Raw genomic sequence first — 17772 nt, 5'->3', positions numbered from 1 at the left:
CATTGCTGGGGGCAAACGGGGAGGAAAGGGAAGGGAGCGGGTGCGGGGGCGGCGCCCGCGGCAGCGGAGCGAGGGGGCTCCGGAGGGGCCGGGCAGGTGCCCGGAGGGGCGCGGGGGCAGGAGGGCAGAGAGGGCCGGGGCCGGGCGGTGCGAGCCGGCCGGCGCGATGCGGGGCGGCCGGGCGGGGTGCGCGGGCGCGGAGGACCCGCGCGGCGGCGGCTCTGGGCGCAGGTGGGCGCCGCACGCCCCGCCGGCGCTACCTGCCTCCGGGACCGGGCGGCCGGGGGGGCCGGCCCTCGCCCCCGTCCCCTGGAGCGCACCCCTCCGCGGCCGGGCTTCGGGGCTGGGGCGCGCTGTGTTTGTTTGTTGATCCTTCGGCGCTGGCGATGTCTTGGGGGGCTGAGGAGGAGGAGGAGGAGGAGGAGGGCGGGGAGGGGGAGGGGACTGGGGCTTGGGAGACGGCGGCTCCTCTGCCTCTCTTATTGCCGCTGAGTTGCGCTCCTCTTCCTCAGGCTGCGAGCAGGAGCCGCCCGGCGCTTCCCCCTTCGCGGCCGGCGCGGAGTCCCCGCGGCGGCGGCGGCGGGCGGCGCGCTCGCTCCCGCCGGGGCAGGTGAGTGCGGGAGCCGGGCGCCGCCGTGCCGGGCTGCCGGCCCCGGGCTGCCGGCCGCGGGCGGGGAGCGGCGGCCCCGCGGGCAGCCGAGCCGCGCCGAGCCGAGCCGCGCCGCCGGAGGAGCGCGGGGCGGGCGGGGAGAGATGCAGTTCGCAAAACTCCTGCGCCCGGCTCGTCCCCGCTCACCGCCGCTTTCTCTTCCTTCTCTCCTCTCCGCAGAGCACCCCCGCCCCGTGCCCGGACCCCTCCCCTGGCAGAGCGCTTCCGAGGTGCCGGCAGCCCCGAGGATTTTTGTCTGTCTTGTTTGTGTGTTTGTTTTTCTTTTTTTTCCCTCATTTTCATTTGGCTTTCTAGTCTCGCTGGGAATGGTAGGGGCAGTGGCGCCTGCAGAAGGAACAAGTGTGGGGAAAGGGAGAGGGAGCCTGAGCTAAATGACAGGATGCGGGCGACTTGAGGCACAAAACGAGAAGCCAGCCTCGCTCCTTAACGGGGACTGCCCTTGCGGACCGTGCTTTCTGCTCCCAACTCCAGCTGGAGGATTTAAGACCTAGGAAGAGTTGTGTGTGGAGGGCATTTTTTTTTTCCTCCTTTCCCTGCGCTCGGAAGGCAAGATGGATTGGGGACTTCTCCTGCACTGTGCAGCCCTCACCTTCACCCTCGCCAGGGCTCTGCGAAGCGGTAAGTGTCACAGGGGACGTCGTGTCTCAGCGTAGGCAAGCAGTTTCAGCGCTGGGGCTCCGGGGCTCTGAGGGCGGAGGGCAGACAATGGGGCCCGGCAGACAATGGGGCCCGGCAGACAATGGGGCCGGCACCGACCCGAGCCCGGCTGCGGGGAACTTTCTGCCAAAGGACCGGCGCGGCGCGGTCCTCGCCCGAGTTTCGCCTGCCCTGGCATTGCCTTCCGACTTTATTTTCCGCTCTTTTGGGTTGTTGGATAAAGCAGGCTGCACGTTCTCACAAGATCAGGATAGCCAATTATCTTAATAATGTTTCCTCCCATAGGCAATTAAATAAGTCTCGCCTCCGAAATCTGAAAGATAATGAACACTTTAAGGGAAAGGCTTTTTCGCCCTCCTTTCTTTTTCCAAAGGGCAGCATTCAGAGTATCATGCCTTTTACTAGCTGTGCGTGTACCTGCGTGTAGTCTTCAGACGGAGACCTCTCTAGCCTACCCCTTTCCAAAGTGTGCAGTTTACGTGCAACTTGCACAGTGCCAAGAGAGAAGCTGAGCCTCCGTGTGAAGGCTCAAGACTCCCTTCTAATAGCGAAATCCCATAACAAATGACTGATCTAGCTAGTTTACTATCAGGCAGCCCTTGAAAACACAACTAATTAAAAGCAACGCGCTCCTCCTTCCCCGAACAATGCCAGGACACCGTGAATATTTCACTGCATGATGCATTTTTAAAGAAGGTCTAATTGTGGGACTGTTTGACGTTTAGCTCTCATTCTCGAAACAGCTCGTGCGAGTTTTCCTTTCCCGACAAATCCTGAGCAATTATTAACTAATTATCAAATATTTACTTTTGCCTGACTGGGCTTTCAATCAAAGTAATTAAAAGAAGAGAGCAGGCTCTACTTACGCTGGTATATTGTTTTAATAAGAGACCGCAAGTGGAGCGCCTTGGAAGAGAGCGCATTAAAATTGCGTGTTTTATGATGGAAGTTAATCTCTTGCCCAATATATTTTGAGGAAGCTGCTTGATTTGCTAAGGACGAGCCGCCTCCTCCAGTGATGGGGCACAGGAGCGAAGGCATTACCAGGCGAGCGCCAAGCCGGGCTGGGGGCTGCTGGGCGAGCACTGCTACTGGCCCTGCACCCCTCTGAGCATGGGAGGGGGGGCACCCTGCGGTCTTCTCAGTCATTTTCTCCCCCTTAAAAGAAGAGGAGCAGGGCAGGTCGCTGGGCAGAAGCACTATCTTGAGCGGGTAATGTGGTGGCCCTCCTGGAGTCACCAAGGCCATTAACCTCCTCTGTAACCTACCAGACCTACTAATACCACCTTCACCTACAGCCAGTACTAGTGTCTGCTAAATTAATTCATTAACCTCATTTAGAACTAATGGTCCAAAGTCATTAGAAACTGCTCTTCTTAATCAAGTGTGAGGGAGATTGCACAGAGCCAGGGAGTCTAGCAGACCGCATTATCTTATTACACTGTCACTTTCCCAGAAGTCGCAGATTAAGGAGCGCTGGTGGTAGCGAGTCCACCTCAGCATCCGCTGAAGTGACTCTGTCAAGTGACTAGAAGCAGCACTGCTTTATTTCAGGCATTTAACAGATGCCAGACTCTGCCATGTTGTTTGCAGGGCTGGAGTGGACTTAATGAGACAGGATCACTTTCTGAGTGTGCTTACACAGGGAGGAAAAGGCAAGATTCTCTGTGAGCCCCAGCCAGGCGGATTAGAAAGATCACCAGTGACAGCTTTTGAGCTTTCAGCTGCAATGCCTTTTGTTCTGGTCAGAGGAAAACAGCCTGTTTTACAAAGGCAAAGAGGAAATAAATATAAGATAACCATTCCCAGCAACATGCTTAGCAATATCTGCTTTTCGACCAGACAGCAGAATACATATCATCCCCTTGCCTTCTAATTTATGGCAAATAATCCCTGTTAAGGTGTGCAGCTTTATGCATTTTTGATGTGTACTTCCTTGTTCATTTCCATTTGACCTGGTTTTCCTACAATAAAATTCCGTACATTTATAAATTCATGCTGAGAGCAAGGAATGCCATTTTGCTTTCATAGAGAATATATTAGACACAGCATTGCAGTCTGTGTATACAGTTATTGGGATATAGTGGTATATATGCTTGCTTTTTAGTGCAGACATTCTTCCTGTCTGTAGTTTACTATCATATTTTATTGCTGAAAATTAAACAATCAATGTGTGAGGAAAGTTTTTCTCCCTGTAGATCTATAGAAAGAAATCCATAGTAGTAAAAAAGCGATAACACAAACCTGCACTGGACTGTGAAGTGAGTGATCATGCAGGTTAGATGTCTTGCCTCTTTTTATTTTTCCAGTAAACCTTAAAATACAACCCTGACAACACTGGCCAGAGGAGCAAGAGGCAGCATACCAAATTTCACACTCACACTTGGTGATTCTGGAAACTTTTCCAACTATTTTGGTATTAGAAAAAACCTTTGTTGTTGTTGGGGGAGGGAGGGACAGAGGGAAGAGGAAAGGATGTTGTTCTGCTCCATTACTTTGATGCAGTCTCCAAGCATGAACAAACTTCCTTGAAGGAATAAATAGTGGATGATTTCTGCTTCACTAAAACCACTTTGTTCTCTGCTAGCCTGGGTTTGAAGAGCACAGATAGTTTCGACCTGCCTAGATTTATGGACTGATAAAACAAAAGGAGGGTCTGCTGCAAACGAGCAGGGATCCATGAAGGCAATCCCAGTGGGCAGTGACACAGACCAGGCTTATCACATAGCTGGGCAGGGGATCAGGCTGCATCCTTTTAGCTCCCTCTCCCCCCCACACACACTTTACTTAAAACTTGTTACCTAAGAAGATTATACTCTTTGGAGATAATTGAGACTGAGACACGCTTCTGAGCTGTTAAGGCTGTTGCAAGGAGGCAAGGTTTTAACACTACGCAGGGCACTGTTTGCCCAGGGGAGCTTTTAAAAGCAGCACTGTTCAGAAGTGGGGTATCTTCTATTTCCCACCAGTGGATTTAGTCATGGGCACCGAGAGGCAGGCGTCTTTCCTTCAGATAATGTGGCAGAGACGCCGTTGTGTTAAAGGTATAAGAATGCAGAAAAAGTTTGCTTAAAGGCGTCTGCAGAACCCCAGCGTTTCCACAGCAGCTGCCTTGCTCCCTGCTGCTGGCTGACATCGGGTGCGCGGCGGGGAACTGAGAAAGGAAATGTGTGTGCTTCCATTGCAGACAAATGCGGCGACACTATCAAAATCCTAAACCCCGGGTACCTCACCTCTCCGGGCTATCCCCAGTCCTACCACCCGAGCCAGAAGTGCGAGTGGCTGATCCAGGCCCCGGAGCCCTACCAGAGAATCATGATCAACTTCAACCCCCACTTCGACCTGGAGGACCGCGACTGCAAGTGAGTGCGGGCGCCGCGCGCTGCGGAGCGCCACGGCGCCACCTGGCGGAGCGCCGCGGCGCCGCCCGGCGCAGCGCCGCCGCCGCCGCCGCCGCCGGGCAGCGCTCGGGCTCCGGGCTGCGCGCCCCGCGACCCGCCGCCGCGCAGCGCAGCGCAGCCCCCGCGCCCCGCGCCCCGCGCCGGCGCTCCCCTCCGCCGCGCTGGGTGCCCGGGCCTCTCGGAGAGGCCGCTGCGGCGGGCGTTGAACTGCGGCCAAAGGCAGGCGGTGTTTAGCTGGGTTGGTGAAGCGTCCTTCGGGGGGAGAAAAAAAAAAGTCTTGGTAACTTTTTGCTCTTTCTGAAGTACATTTGGGTGATGTTTGCATTATGGGAGAGGCGAGCGGCTGATGACACGCGTTATGGGAGTGTGATTAGGGTGAGAAGTTTTGCCATGCGAAGCACCAGTGCATGCTTGCCTTCTTAAGTAAGTCTAGAGCTTTTAAAGATAAAACCACTCCCCTTCCTTTTGTACCCCACAGCTGAGCGGCCTGTGGCAGACACGGGCGATTTATAAATCGCCAGCTTCTCTTAATGCGGAGTTAGTCTGACATTTACTCTGGCCCATTAAGGGGCAGTGGACTGCAGGTCTGGTAGTCATATTTCCCCCTTTTTCCCTTTGCAGCTGATTCATAGCTGGTAACTTGTGGTTCCCCTCCCTCCTCCACTCTACTGTACTGCCCTGAGGGGGGATAGGGACAGCCAAGGCCCTCTGCTCCCCGATACTTGCTCTTGTGTTGACTACCTATTTCCAACAGTGGGAAAGGGAGTCAAAGCTTCCCAGAAGCTGTTCTCCACTTTTCGCCAAATCTTTGATTGGAAACCACATAGCTTGCATGTGGCAACACACAGTCAGATCATTCCCCCTTCAGCATACCCTCTAAATTCAGCCTACTTGTTTCATGAAGAAAGTATTTTAATGATTCATTTTTTAAAAATTGCTTGAGTATCACGAGTTTTTCACCCCCCTTTTGACAAATGCAAGAGAGTCATTGTTCATTGATGCTGCTAGTCTCAAGGTCTTCTCTGCATGTCAAAAAGAGATTAAACTCAATAGTTATTGATGTCTGACATTTCATGGGAGTATTCAACATTTTACAGGATTTGGTCCTGTAAAATGATGGTCAGCATCATCAGGAATGGTTGTAACAGACCATGAGGATTAGAGGGCTGGATTTAGAGAATGATTGCACTCAAGCATTTCATTTTTACCATGCTCATCTTTGTTCCTAATTTTTACTAAATTGATTCATAGATTGTAAATATTGATTTCCCTTAAAATGAAATTCTTTAATGGTGGAGTGTGATGCCTGGTTGCTATTTTGTTGTTTTTATAATCTCTTGTGTATCAGCATTTCGGTACCATAGTCAAGTGATAATGTAGGAAAACCCTATGCTCATAAAACTAAGATGGATCTTTGTGAAAATGAGTTTTTACCGCGCGCGGTTTTTGGAGCTGTGGCTCATATTCACACCATATGTTCACAAGCTGACTTCCCATTCTTTAATTTTTTATTTATTGTACTTGGGCAATGATTCACTTCCCTGTTTCTTCTTGATACAGTTTTGCTTTCTTTCTGCAGGACAGTGCTAATGCTTAAAAGTGTTTGTATCTCTCTCCCTCTCTCTCTCTCTCTCTCTCTCTTTGTCTGTTAGGTAGAGATTAGGAAATTAAATCAAGCATATTTAAGTGTCACCCTTTTTTGTTCCTTGCTAGCATACATGCTTTCCAAGGCTGTAAACCAACACATTCTTTGACAGCGGTAAAGTGGTGTACAGCATACAATTATTTAAAGAACAAGTAATCTTTGTGGCGTAGGGCTGTACTAAACAATGCTAGACTGAGCTGAACTGGGTGCGGGGAAGGGCTTGCCTCCCTCCCTTCATCACTCCCATCTCGATATTCATTGTCCACTCTCCACCCTGCAGTATTTCTTCCTCTGAAAGGGGATGGCAGTAGGTGGAAGGAAGTCTCCAGACAGGGTTGTTTGCATTGCCTTTGTGGTGTGTGATCGTGATGACTTTACTATTGTTTGGTCTATGCTGAAATGCAAATCTTCTAGGCTATTATGAATTACTCAGCTGCTACTTCACTTATATTTAAAATTGCTCTTTTTAACTTGAGATGCATTGTATTTGTGCCAAAAACCTTAGAACCAGAATAATAGAAAATGATTTCAGCAACAGGAATTTGTCAACAAACTCTGTGGTTTGAAATTTCACTGTCTACTTAGGAAATTCACATTCCTTGTACCAAGTATTGGGTACAACAGAAGACTAATGTAATAAAACATATCACACATTTTTTTGGTTTTGCAATACTAAGTACATTTTGATTTCCTAATATATTTAGTTTATTAGCAGCTCTGTATGCAATCTAGAAATGTGCAATTGAGGTCTCACTCTAGCTTATTGAAAGGTTTAGCACTGGAAATTAGTAAGTAGTTAAATATGAAATGCAGATAGAAAATGAGAGATGTGGGAATACATGCCTGGGAACAAATACTGCCCTGTACAATTATAGTGGACTAGAGGAGAAGATTAGCTTTCTGGCCTAGCTCCCAAAATCCTTTCTCTAACAAGAGTTGCTGTTCTTTGCATCTTATACCTTAATTAGCTCTGAAAAGACTTTAGAAAGGTTCTCTTCTTCTTTTGTAGTGCCAACAGGAAAACCAAGAAACTTTACCTAACTTTCATGTAAATTACTGTACATATAGGACTAGATGTATTGAAATGTAAAACTGCTAAAAATGTAAGGAAAATCAAAAGTAGCAAGTATATGCTACTTCATATGCTACTACTATCAAAAATATGCCATTGATTTTTCTACTTATTATGCTATTCTTTAACTGATAAATATTTCTCAAGTGACTTCTAATAAATTTCAGATATGTATGATTTTCTGATTATCAGAAACATTTGAGTTGTTTTAAATTTCAAGCAAACGTGGTGAAAATTCCTGTTTCTCTGGAGAAATTCCAAAGGACTCAACTTTCACACTTTTGAAGAATAAAGATACCCAAATAATTAAAATTATGTTCACACAAGCTAGGTTCATCTAATGAAAAATGTTCTAGCCAGAACTACTGAACTAGCATAATGGAAATACTGGGTCTCAGCAGGAAGTATACAGTCATGTCAATCACAGATTGTTATCAAGGACATTAATACATAATGAAAAATATACTCTCTCTTTTAACTTTTAACTTTACTGAGAGTTATGCCTTTTCTTGAGGAGGCAGAGAAACAGAAATTAGGCTTGCATTTTAAGAGAAAAGTAGTTTGTTTGCTATTTTGCCTTTTCTCAAGCAAGTGCAAATAACAGCCATGCATTTTTGAGTGAGGGACGTAGTTAAAATGAAGAGAAGAGACAAAACATATGGCTACGTATGACTTAAAATGCTCCACTATTTGTTGCATGTGGTAAATACTTCTCAGCACTTAGTGCAAGCTGTACGAGTCTCGTGTTGCTGAAGTATCCTACTGTAAATGTAGCCATCCTGAATCTTGTAAAACTTTATACCTAGATAATAAACAAGAATGTCACTGATACAGTACTTTGAATTTATGGGACTTTTCCGGTTTCCCAGCAATGCACACTATCAGCATGATAATTTATAATGGTTTGTGACAAATGTTTCTGTGGAAAGAGGTGTGTGGTTACATTCAGATCAGATGTCATTATCTAGGGAGCAATAAAAATTTCACAGACACTAGGTTAAAAACATTAAGAAAATGAATGTGAAGCTTCAGAAGAAAAAGGCTTAAGCAAGGTGGAGGATTGGGTAGAGAAAGCCCAATAGCGGTTTCCTTACTGACAAATTATTGACTTTGTTACCAGACTTAACTGTATTGTTTTACAAGGTTTTCGTAGATATAGCACACAGTACAATTGTTCTATTGGCCATCATTTATAGATGTAGAGAGTAAATATCATCCCTGCTCGACAAGTATAGAGTGTATACACATTGCTGTCAAATCACTTTGAATGGAAAAATTGCCCATTTTGGAAACATTCGAGTTGCAGAAGGAAAGATGTCATGATAATGATTCTTTATATTGTGTTTACCAGGGATTAGTTACACTAATGAGATTAGGGCTGTATAAAAAGTGCAGTCAGTTGTATCATACAGAGCAAAAAATACCTATGTTTGTTTATATAGAAGAATACAGCTTCTCCCCATCCTGAGTCTGGAAGGAAGCATCAGTATCCAGACATACTGAGCAAAACTGTAGCCACACACTTCTACAGACCTTGTTAGAAATTCATCCCTCAATTTTATCTCTAAACAACGTCAATGGATTTATGCTGTAAATCTATAGGTATAACAAAGTAAGGCTGGTAAAATAGCTAGGAGGAAGGCAAGTCACAGCTCACCGTTTCTTTAGTTTCTGCAGAGTTTAAGCTTTCATTTACATTTGTCTAAATCCTGGTTGCTATTCTTTCACGCAGCAAACTCTGCTTTCTGCAGACTTTGTGCTTTGTGTTTCCCTCGCGCAGTCAGTTTGCACCCACTGGGTTCAGCTCACTGGGGTAAGAGGGAGCTGGGGTGGCACCAAGCCGCTGCGGCAGCGCCGGGTCTGCATGTGCCCTAGCCACGAAGCGAGAGGAGAACCACGAGCGGCGGAAATCGCTGGGCTGCCCGTCCATCCCGGCCTGGCAGAGGGGCCCTTTGAACTGCTGATGACTGCACAAATTAGAGCTGTTTTCAGGCTGCCCCGAAGGGGCGGCTGGAGTCTGGCCGTGGGTTCACCAGCCCTGCGCTGCTCCCGCAAGCCGTACGAAGGGCTTCTCAGGTGTGCTGCAAGGCCTGGGCCTGGTGGAGCCCTGCTGCCGTTGAAAGCAGGGGGAGTTTTGCCCTCCACTCGCACAGAAGCACAGCCTGTTATTCTTTACGGCTGTGAGGAAAGCCAGAACACAGGCCCGGTAAGACTGTTTTATAGCTGTATCCGTCATTTTGATGGCAAGTGCCAGTCAGAGCTTCCTAATCCCCTCTCCCTCAGCTGGGGCTGAGCTCACTAGGCAGTCAGTTGAATGCAGCCAAAAACGTGAGCGAAGCCACAGAGCTGGTGAAGAAATAAGTTAATTCACCACTGGCGGACGCTGGAGAGGCAGGAAGCATCTTTGACCAGGGTTAAACTCACAAGAAATCCCTGAATGAGCCAGGGCCTCTGAGCTTTCAAGCAGAAATATGTCTGTAATAGCCTGGTCTGGCTCCTCGGGGCACCAGCGTTGGGTTTTCGGTCGTTTGCCTCAAAACGAGGCGCCTGGAACAGGGGTGAATGCCCCCTCTTCCTCTGCTGAGGGCAGCTGAAATAATGCCCACGTTTATACCTTTGGTTTTGGTTTGGAGTAAGCTAAATCAGCCACCCCACATGCTCTGAGCCATCCCATAAGTCCTTCTTGCGGGAGACGGGCAAACACTCGAACTGTCCCGGTGGGGAAGCCCCCGCGCTCCGCCGTGAGCGGCGCTGCCCCACGGAGGGGACCTTCTCAGCCCCTGCCTTGCCTGTGCCTCTGTCCTGAAAAGGGCACGTCTAGCAGTTTGGGATCATTAAGGGATTATTTGGAGTACTATAGGGATCGAGGGAGTCATCCTTCACTCTGACTCCCAAAATAAGAAACAAGTAGTTTAGAAATATTTTAGGAAGAGTTGCTGCAGTGGATTTGGGGGATATGTGATATCTCTACTTCTGGGTGCACTCCTGGAGCATTTCTCTACTTAATATTAAGCGTGTGAAAGTGTTTCTGAGTGAATGTGCTATTAAACTCCAGACAGTCCTGTTGGTGACCACAGCTATTTGATACTCTGTGCAAGGCTATAGGAAATGGTGCCAAGGAGCGGAGTCAGTCCAGGGCCTGCTCAGGATCAGGGAGGCAAAAACACTTGTTGCGGTAGACATGGAGCATAACTGAGGATGGAGCTGTCACCTCCTACACACGCATTCACATGCAAATAATACTTTTCCTTAGCTTAAAGGTTTTGGATCTTAAAAATATACACAAGTTTTTGCTCTTTGCTACAGGATTCAATGGGCATTTGCAAACAAGTTTCAGATGCAAGTATCTAAAGATAGTTCTGTCATTTTATTGTGCTTTAGAGACTAAATAAGAGTTGAAAGAAGTTGAAAATTATATTGTATTCTGATTACACAGTGTCATAAACAGACTCTTGTTGTTTATCCAAGCAGTTAACTCTTGTGAAAGTCTTTATTGTCCAACTGTTTCATGGTTCTTTCTTTTAGAGTAATGGTTTGACTTTGAGTTTTCTCCGGAAAAGGTATCAGGGAAACGATGACAAAACTGGTCGTAGCTAGACAGTCTGCGCTCTCCTGCGGTAGGGACTGAGGTGTTTGGTGCAGGGCCCTTTTTCCATCCTATGTATGTGGGTATATTCCCTGCCACAGCAGAGCTTTGACCTTGATTTGTGTCTCTGTACACTAGTGCATTAAAACTATAACGGTATTCATGTCAGTATATATGCAGATGTTTATATTAATCTAGATACTTAAGTGAACTGTGAGGAAGATTCTATCTTGAGATGCTACAACCAGATGCCCTTCAGACAGTAAAAATTTTGAGGGTGAAATATGGATTCCCACAGGCCTAATCCTTCAGCTTTTCAATGGGCACAGATAAATTCAGAACAGAGGGCTGAGCCCTTTCTAAACTGAAACCCAGGGTCCTTGGCATTAGCCCCAAGAAACACTCAATATGCTTTCAGTGGACCCCACCCTGCTCACTTCTCCCCCCCACACACCCCCTGTGTTAACGTAATTAAAACAAAAACCTATGTGTTACTGAAAATTAGTTTCTTAATTATAGCTTGTTGCAAGCTGTAGCATTTGATCATAACTTGATAGTTATGATACAGAGACTTTTATATAGTTGATGTAAAACCAAGTTCAGTTATTTTCTTTTGTAGTTTTTCCAAAGAATGAAATTATGCCTGAAAACAGGGGACACATGCACTCGCATGTATATGTCGAAACTTATATATCATACACAGCAACTTGGATATAGGCATATATGTTCTATGCAGAACTCTTAAGTGTACATATGTACCCATATTTATGCTTCTAGTATAGATTTGTTAGTTTATGTAGAAGTTCCTAAAGTAAATCTACTAATTAACGTGCTAATACCCATCTTAAGGCTGATAATTAGGTATAAAGAGAACAAGAGACAGGATTAGCGTTCAGATCATGTTCCAAATGCCTCTTAATTGGGTGTTTGTAATCAATCCTGATTGCAAGAGGCAGTGGTTTGGCAGTATAAAGAATGAAAATGGTTTAGCCCTACTATTTTCCTGTTAGTTGACTTGGCCGTAGTATTTAGGTCAGGATCCAGTGTCAAACAAGGTAATTTTGCCAGCTATGGCAAACCTTATAAAACACATGAAAATCTTTTCTAATGATATTTTTTCAAGTTAAAAATTCTCTCAAACTGGTGACTTATTTTTATGCAGAATCTTATAAGGTGTTTTCAAGTGAACCACAGAGCAGACTTTGTTCTCCTGGCCTCCATCTACCACTGACTTCTGAAATCAGGTCTGAGTTCACTCTAGGTCTTTCATTGCATTGACCTTGGCACTTTTCCCACCAAGCCACAGTTTTCTATCACAAAGCCACACAGCTTGGTATAATGATTATTTCTTTATCCCAAGTAACCAAACAATTTTTTTAACAGGGTGATAGATTTCTCTCTTGTGCTGTGGGAAGCAAGCACCTGGTCATTTCCAAATAGAGTTTTAATGAACTTCCTGAAGGAGATTTGAGCGAAGTTTAATAAGTCACCTGCCAACTTTCTGGGAGCATAGGTCATTTGCTTTTCTGTAGGAATTCACAAAAATGTGAGAATAAACCTTCCTCCCCACCAAGTCCTAAACTTCCATGGAGGAAATTGATTTTCATGGACAATATCAAAGGTTTCGAAAAACATAACCTCAAAAAATCAAATTTCTGATCGTTTCTCCCACATAAGAAGCCACAAGCTTCTGCGAAACTCTGTGAGCCACGAAGCTTGTTGTAAACTGTGTGAGATTTATAATAATTCATTTAAACAGAAAAGGATTGTGCATATTTAGACTCATCTTGCATGTTAATAGCATTACAAATATTTTACGTAATGCTGTAAAATGAAGAATTTAGATGACTCAAAAGGACCATTGAGAAAATACATGCATGTATAGAAGGGGCACCCATTTGACGTGGTGATCTCTTCCAGAAGAAACTATGCGCATCACAGCACTACAATAACCAGCTTTTGTACAGGAGGAGCCGGGCTGGTTATCCGCTGCCTTCCAGGCTGCCGGGGAGCTGCAGCAGTGACAGCCCCCAGTTAAATGCAGACACGGCACCCTGGCACTGCCGGGGAGACTGGGTTCATCCCTTCCCGGCGCTGGGGCCCTGTTGCAGAGCTGCACGGCGCCCCGCTCCGTGCAGCTGCCCCGCTGCTTTGTGTGTTGGAAAAAAAGATACAGCTACTCCTTTTTTTTCTTTCTTTTTTAGAGGCACTTCTTTTTAAATTCAAAGTTGAGAATCTAGGGAAAAAGAGAGGTCTGTTCACACCCGTGTGATTACTCTGCCTCCAGCTTTGAGAAATGCTTTCTTACAGCCAAGCTTTTGCTCATCTTATTCACATAAACAGTCCCATTGAAGTCAATTAAAACAACAGACTCGTTTGTGTAGGGCTAACAGTGCTTGAAAGCTAGGACATACGTTTATGACACCATACAAATTAATAGTTACTTTTTATAACAATGGATTTCAGATGCTTGCAGACTAATTTACTATGCACTAGAAAATTCAACTTCAATTCTTTTTGTCCCATCAGTTCATAAATCACCATAAATAACTTTTCATTTCTTCTCCAGAATCTTAGTTCATAACAGTAAGGGTTTGGGACAAATTGCTAAGTACACAGGTTAGGATTAAAATTCGCCTCATTGTAGGATCTTGTGCCAATCTGTCATTAAGGCAGACAACTTCTACCGACTTTCTTCTGATGTATTCATATGTAACAAGGGAAGCAGATCAGCAATTTAGAAAAGCTTTAGCTTGATCACCATGCAGAAATGCAGGCTACGCTTCCTATTTCCATAGTGATCTCTCCACTTTGCCAGATGCAAAATGGGAGGCTTACATCCCTCATGCTAAAAAACCTTCTTAGAGGAAATCCTAGGCTGTCGCTCCATTTGAGTAGCTTTAGTTAAGTCTGGAAAAAATATGCAAAGGTAGCTCTTAAATAAAGCTTTTTTTTTTTTTTTTTTTTTTTTCTGTTTCACAGCCATCTTCCTAATCTAGTTGGGAGACAGAAGCATATGATGTATTAACATGGCAGGCATATGTTCTGATTGCTGATTGCTTTTTGACATTCCTGGAAGACCCCCAAGACTTTGTGTCGCAATTCTATAAACTTTATCTGTTTGTATATTAATATCTGGGCTCAAATCCAAAACTTCTTTATATGCATTTACAGCAGACAATTTAGGTTCATCCCTTTGTATTTTGGATGGCAACCAGTTAAAACAGACAAGCATTTAAGCCACTCCGTATAGTCTAACGTTATTCTAATACTTTTCAAAAAGTTTTCTGTTTGGTGTTAAATAGCATGTGTATTATACAATATAGTTATATAAAATAGATACAGGACCATATTGATCTGGGAAGCAAGTGAAGACAGCTCCCCCGATGTTGTTAGTGTTGCACCTGCTAGCAGCTTGAACAACATAAAATACTTTAGGCATATTGTATTGTGTTCCTTACTGGTTTCAATATTTATTTATCCTCCATAGTTATACCAGATGATGGCCTTCACATTGCCTTCTTTATTTCATCTCTCTGACATCATTTTCAAGTTTCTTATTACTCTTGAACAGTGTAGCTAACAGTACCCAATTTGGCTGTCATTCTTCCCATCCTAGGGTTTCATTATTCAGGAAATCAGTGCTCTTCAGTCTTTGCCACTCAAATAACTCTCCCCCAAACAAACTTAAACTTACTACCAATAGCCAGTCTCACATTTCCCAAGCAATCAGCCTTCCTCTGCTGCTTATTACATTTTTACCTGGGTTTTTTTTGCTTATGTTATTAACTATACTTGTGTGCTCCTTGAAACTTGAATCTTTGTCTTCCAAAGCCATGTCTTCATGCACTGATTTGTGTATGATTTAACTATTTCAATTAGGGGTTTGATTGTGTATAGTTAAAACAATTCAGCAACCACAGGGGGATATATTTATTCTTGTGTAAAGATGCCTTATGTCAGTACTTTTGCAGAAATAAACCTTGCTAGTGTCAGCAGTTTGTAGTAGGAACTGCACTGCTTTATCTATGATGGTTTCTAAACTGGTATAGTTAAAGTGGCCATAAAAAAATGTATAGACCTACTTCTGTGTTGTATAACTAGTCACAAATGCTTGTAGAGGTTTTTGGATCATGTGTTAGCTCATTTTGTTAGCAAAAATTAATGACATTGCCTTACTGCTTGCAAGTAATTGCTTACATATGTACATATAAATATAAAAATACAAACATATATATATGTGCACACGTAGCCTATTTCTCTTCATCTGGGAGGACTTACTGACATGTCCATTTTCTCCTAGGTTTTAGTCTTCAAACAAAAGCTTAGGCAAAGTACCTAAGCAAAGCAATTCCTCTGCCTACTGTAACTTGCACTCTCCAGGGAGAATTTTTTGTGAACTTGCCTCACTAGGCAGATAGATAAATTACTGTGGTGTGAACTTCAAGCACCTTGCTTACTCGATGGAAATTGTCCATATGCACACTCTCACTCTGTGATATTTCATATCATGTGCAAGGTGTTTTATTCATTTTCTTAGTTATTCTTCCCTCCATCCCTCCAACACCACAAAGTAAAAACATTCATGTAGATGTAACCACAGCTCAGCTGATGCTTTGAAATTAAACCCTGAGTGCTCTGAAAATAAACATCTGATCACCAGGTAATTCTGGATGTCCTCATATGCTCAGCATAGAAAGGAGACGTATCCTTCCTTGCTATAGGAATCCACGTCCCAGCTCCAGCTCTTTCTCATCTGAACGATTTTGGATTATTTCAGTTTAAATAGTTAAAGAGAGGAAGCTGTATTTCATCAGCCAGATTCTTAATTTGTCCAAAGATCATTCTACTGAAGTTAGTGGAGCTACAGTGATTTATATCAGCTGAGGAGCTGACTCTACATTTCTATAGTACCCTAGAAATCTGCAGTATTGTAGCTCAAATTGCATCAACTCAGAGTGAAGGCAGTTAAAGTTTGGCTGTTCAGTGAGATCAGACTTTAATACTTATTGCAGAATGGGTATGATCTTCTTAAAAATAGGTGGAATAAAGACCAAAGTCCTTGTGTCATGTATACAAATCTTTCTTTCCAGTAACAGCTTTAAAGAAGTTTATAGGATTGGGTGCTAGGGCACTATGTTTGTGTTCGTGGTGCTGACACTCTCACACTACGTAATCTTGGACAAGTCAATCATCGTTTTTGAGAGCAGGTAATATTTCCCTGCTTTGAAAATATATTAAAGATGCATTTGTTAATCTTTGTAAAGTCCTTAGAGACTTCTGGGTGGAAATGTAATGCAGCGTAATAGTTATTTGCCATTGTTCTGTATTTGTTCATTTTCTAGCTGTTAATTTTTTTTTAACAATATACCGCTGCGTAAAAAAATGCATGTGGCAATCTATTGACTTTCAGAGAGAAGTGTTATCCAAACAAAACTAAATAATAGGACCTGCACTCACAAGAGACGTATTATCCATGATGAGAAGAATCTATAACGGACACAGCACTAACTCAAAACTGAACACCAAATAGCATCCAAATGCAAGCAATTTCAAATGTGCGCATATTGTCGGTATGAAACCAGGCCATTCTGCAAATGCAGTGTCCCCCAAGGAGTAGTGAACCTAACAGCATCAATGCTAATGGCTGTCTTCTCATGTGCAGCCAGGGAAAGGAGCACTTTAGAGCTGCCTTGGGCAGCTTTTAAGTTATTCGTTCTTAACTTACTTCTGTAAAGCTGTTACCAGGTGGAAGCAGATGACACAAAGATTTGGGGCTTGCTCTGTCTGTGCAGGAAGCCTTGCCCATCTTTGCACATAGGGTAAAACTCTGCCCCCACCGAAGTCGAGGGGAAATTCCACCCCACTGCCATGGGGCTTGGGCTGAACAAAGCACTTTTAAGCTCCAGAAAACCCTTGTGAAGAGCATTTTTCAGATGCTAGTGTGTCTCGTAGAATTTTTCTTGGTTTGGACATTACTTTTCTTCCAGTATAGACAGTGCATGTGGGGCAGCAGGGAGGCTCATGCTTTTTCAAATGCTTTTGTACTGCTAAAACAATGGCGAAATGCAACAAATACCCAATTTTCTGTTGTCAGTGTACTGGGCTAGTTCGTCTACCCGGTTTCTTAAGCTGCTTTAGAACATTTCGGGCTTGCTTGGTGTGGTTTGCTTGTTCCATCTGATGCCTGCTCCTTCCCTATCTCCTTTCTTTAGGTGACATAAAAGCTTACAGTCTCCTAAGGAAAACACAGTAGTTCTCTTTCTCAATATTCTCAACTCCAAGTTTTGCAAATCATAAGTTAAGCCTCAAAGAAATTGCAAAGCTATATAAAAATCGTCGTATCTCAAAAACTATTGTTGATTTCTTTTTTATTTTCCTTCTTGTACATTTTGGGGATTTTCTCTATGATGATAATAGCTATAAAATCCCTCCATCTTAAATAAGAAATTTGGAAATATCACGATATCTGCAGCTGATGCTTTAAAACCTCCAACCAAATTTCATGACACTGGTGCTAAAAATCATGACAGCCGCCAGTGCTGGATTCTTGTTAAAGTCCTAAATTTCTGATGTTGTTTCTGTCCTCAGCCACAGCCCTGAACCTCCAGCTGAAGTGACAGATTTTTAGAAAAAAAATAGAATTGAAAGAAAATTGAAATAGTAATTTCTATTGATTTCACTGCTTGGCTGTGTTTCTTCACCCCTCATTGCGTGATCAAAACTTACAGAAAGCAAAAT

General features: G+C 44.3%; 1 protein-coding gene across 3 annotated transcripts in view; it reads left to right on the top strand.

Annotated features, from left to right (window-relative positions):
• Positions 1 to 532: 532 nt before the first annotated feature.
• Positions 533 to 17772, top strand: part of NRP1 (neuropilin 1) — a 115174-nt gene continuing 97934 nt past the window's right edge. For all 3 annotated transcript variants that reach the window (XM_067291878.1, XM_067291879.1, XM_067291877.1), the window contains exons 1-3: positions 533 to 610; positions 830 to 1288; positions 4515 to 4689. In XM_067291878.1, coding sequence (XP_067147979.1) covers positions 1222 to 1288; positions 4515 to 4689 — 242 coding nt within the window. In that variant the 5' untranslated portion in view covers positions 533 to 610; positions 830 to 1221. The remainder of the gene's footprint in view (positions 611 to 829; positions 1289 to 4514; positions 4690 to 17772) is intronic.

The sequence above is a fragment of the Apteryx mantelli genome, chromosome 2 (assembly GCF_036417845.1).
Source record: "Apteryx mantelli isolate bAptMan1 chromosome 2, bAptMan1.hap1, whole genome shotgun sequence".
NCBI classification, from domain to species: Eukaryota; Metazoa; Chordata; class Aves; order Apterygiformes; family Apterygidae; genus Apteryx; species Apteryx mantelli.
The sequence above is the reverse complement of the archived record's forward strand: the minus strand, read 5'-3'. Positions and strand labels throughout refer to the sequence as shown.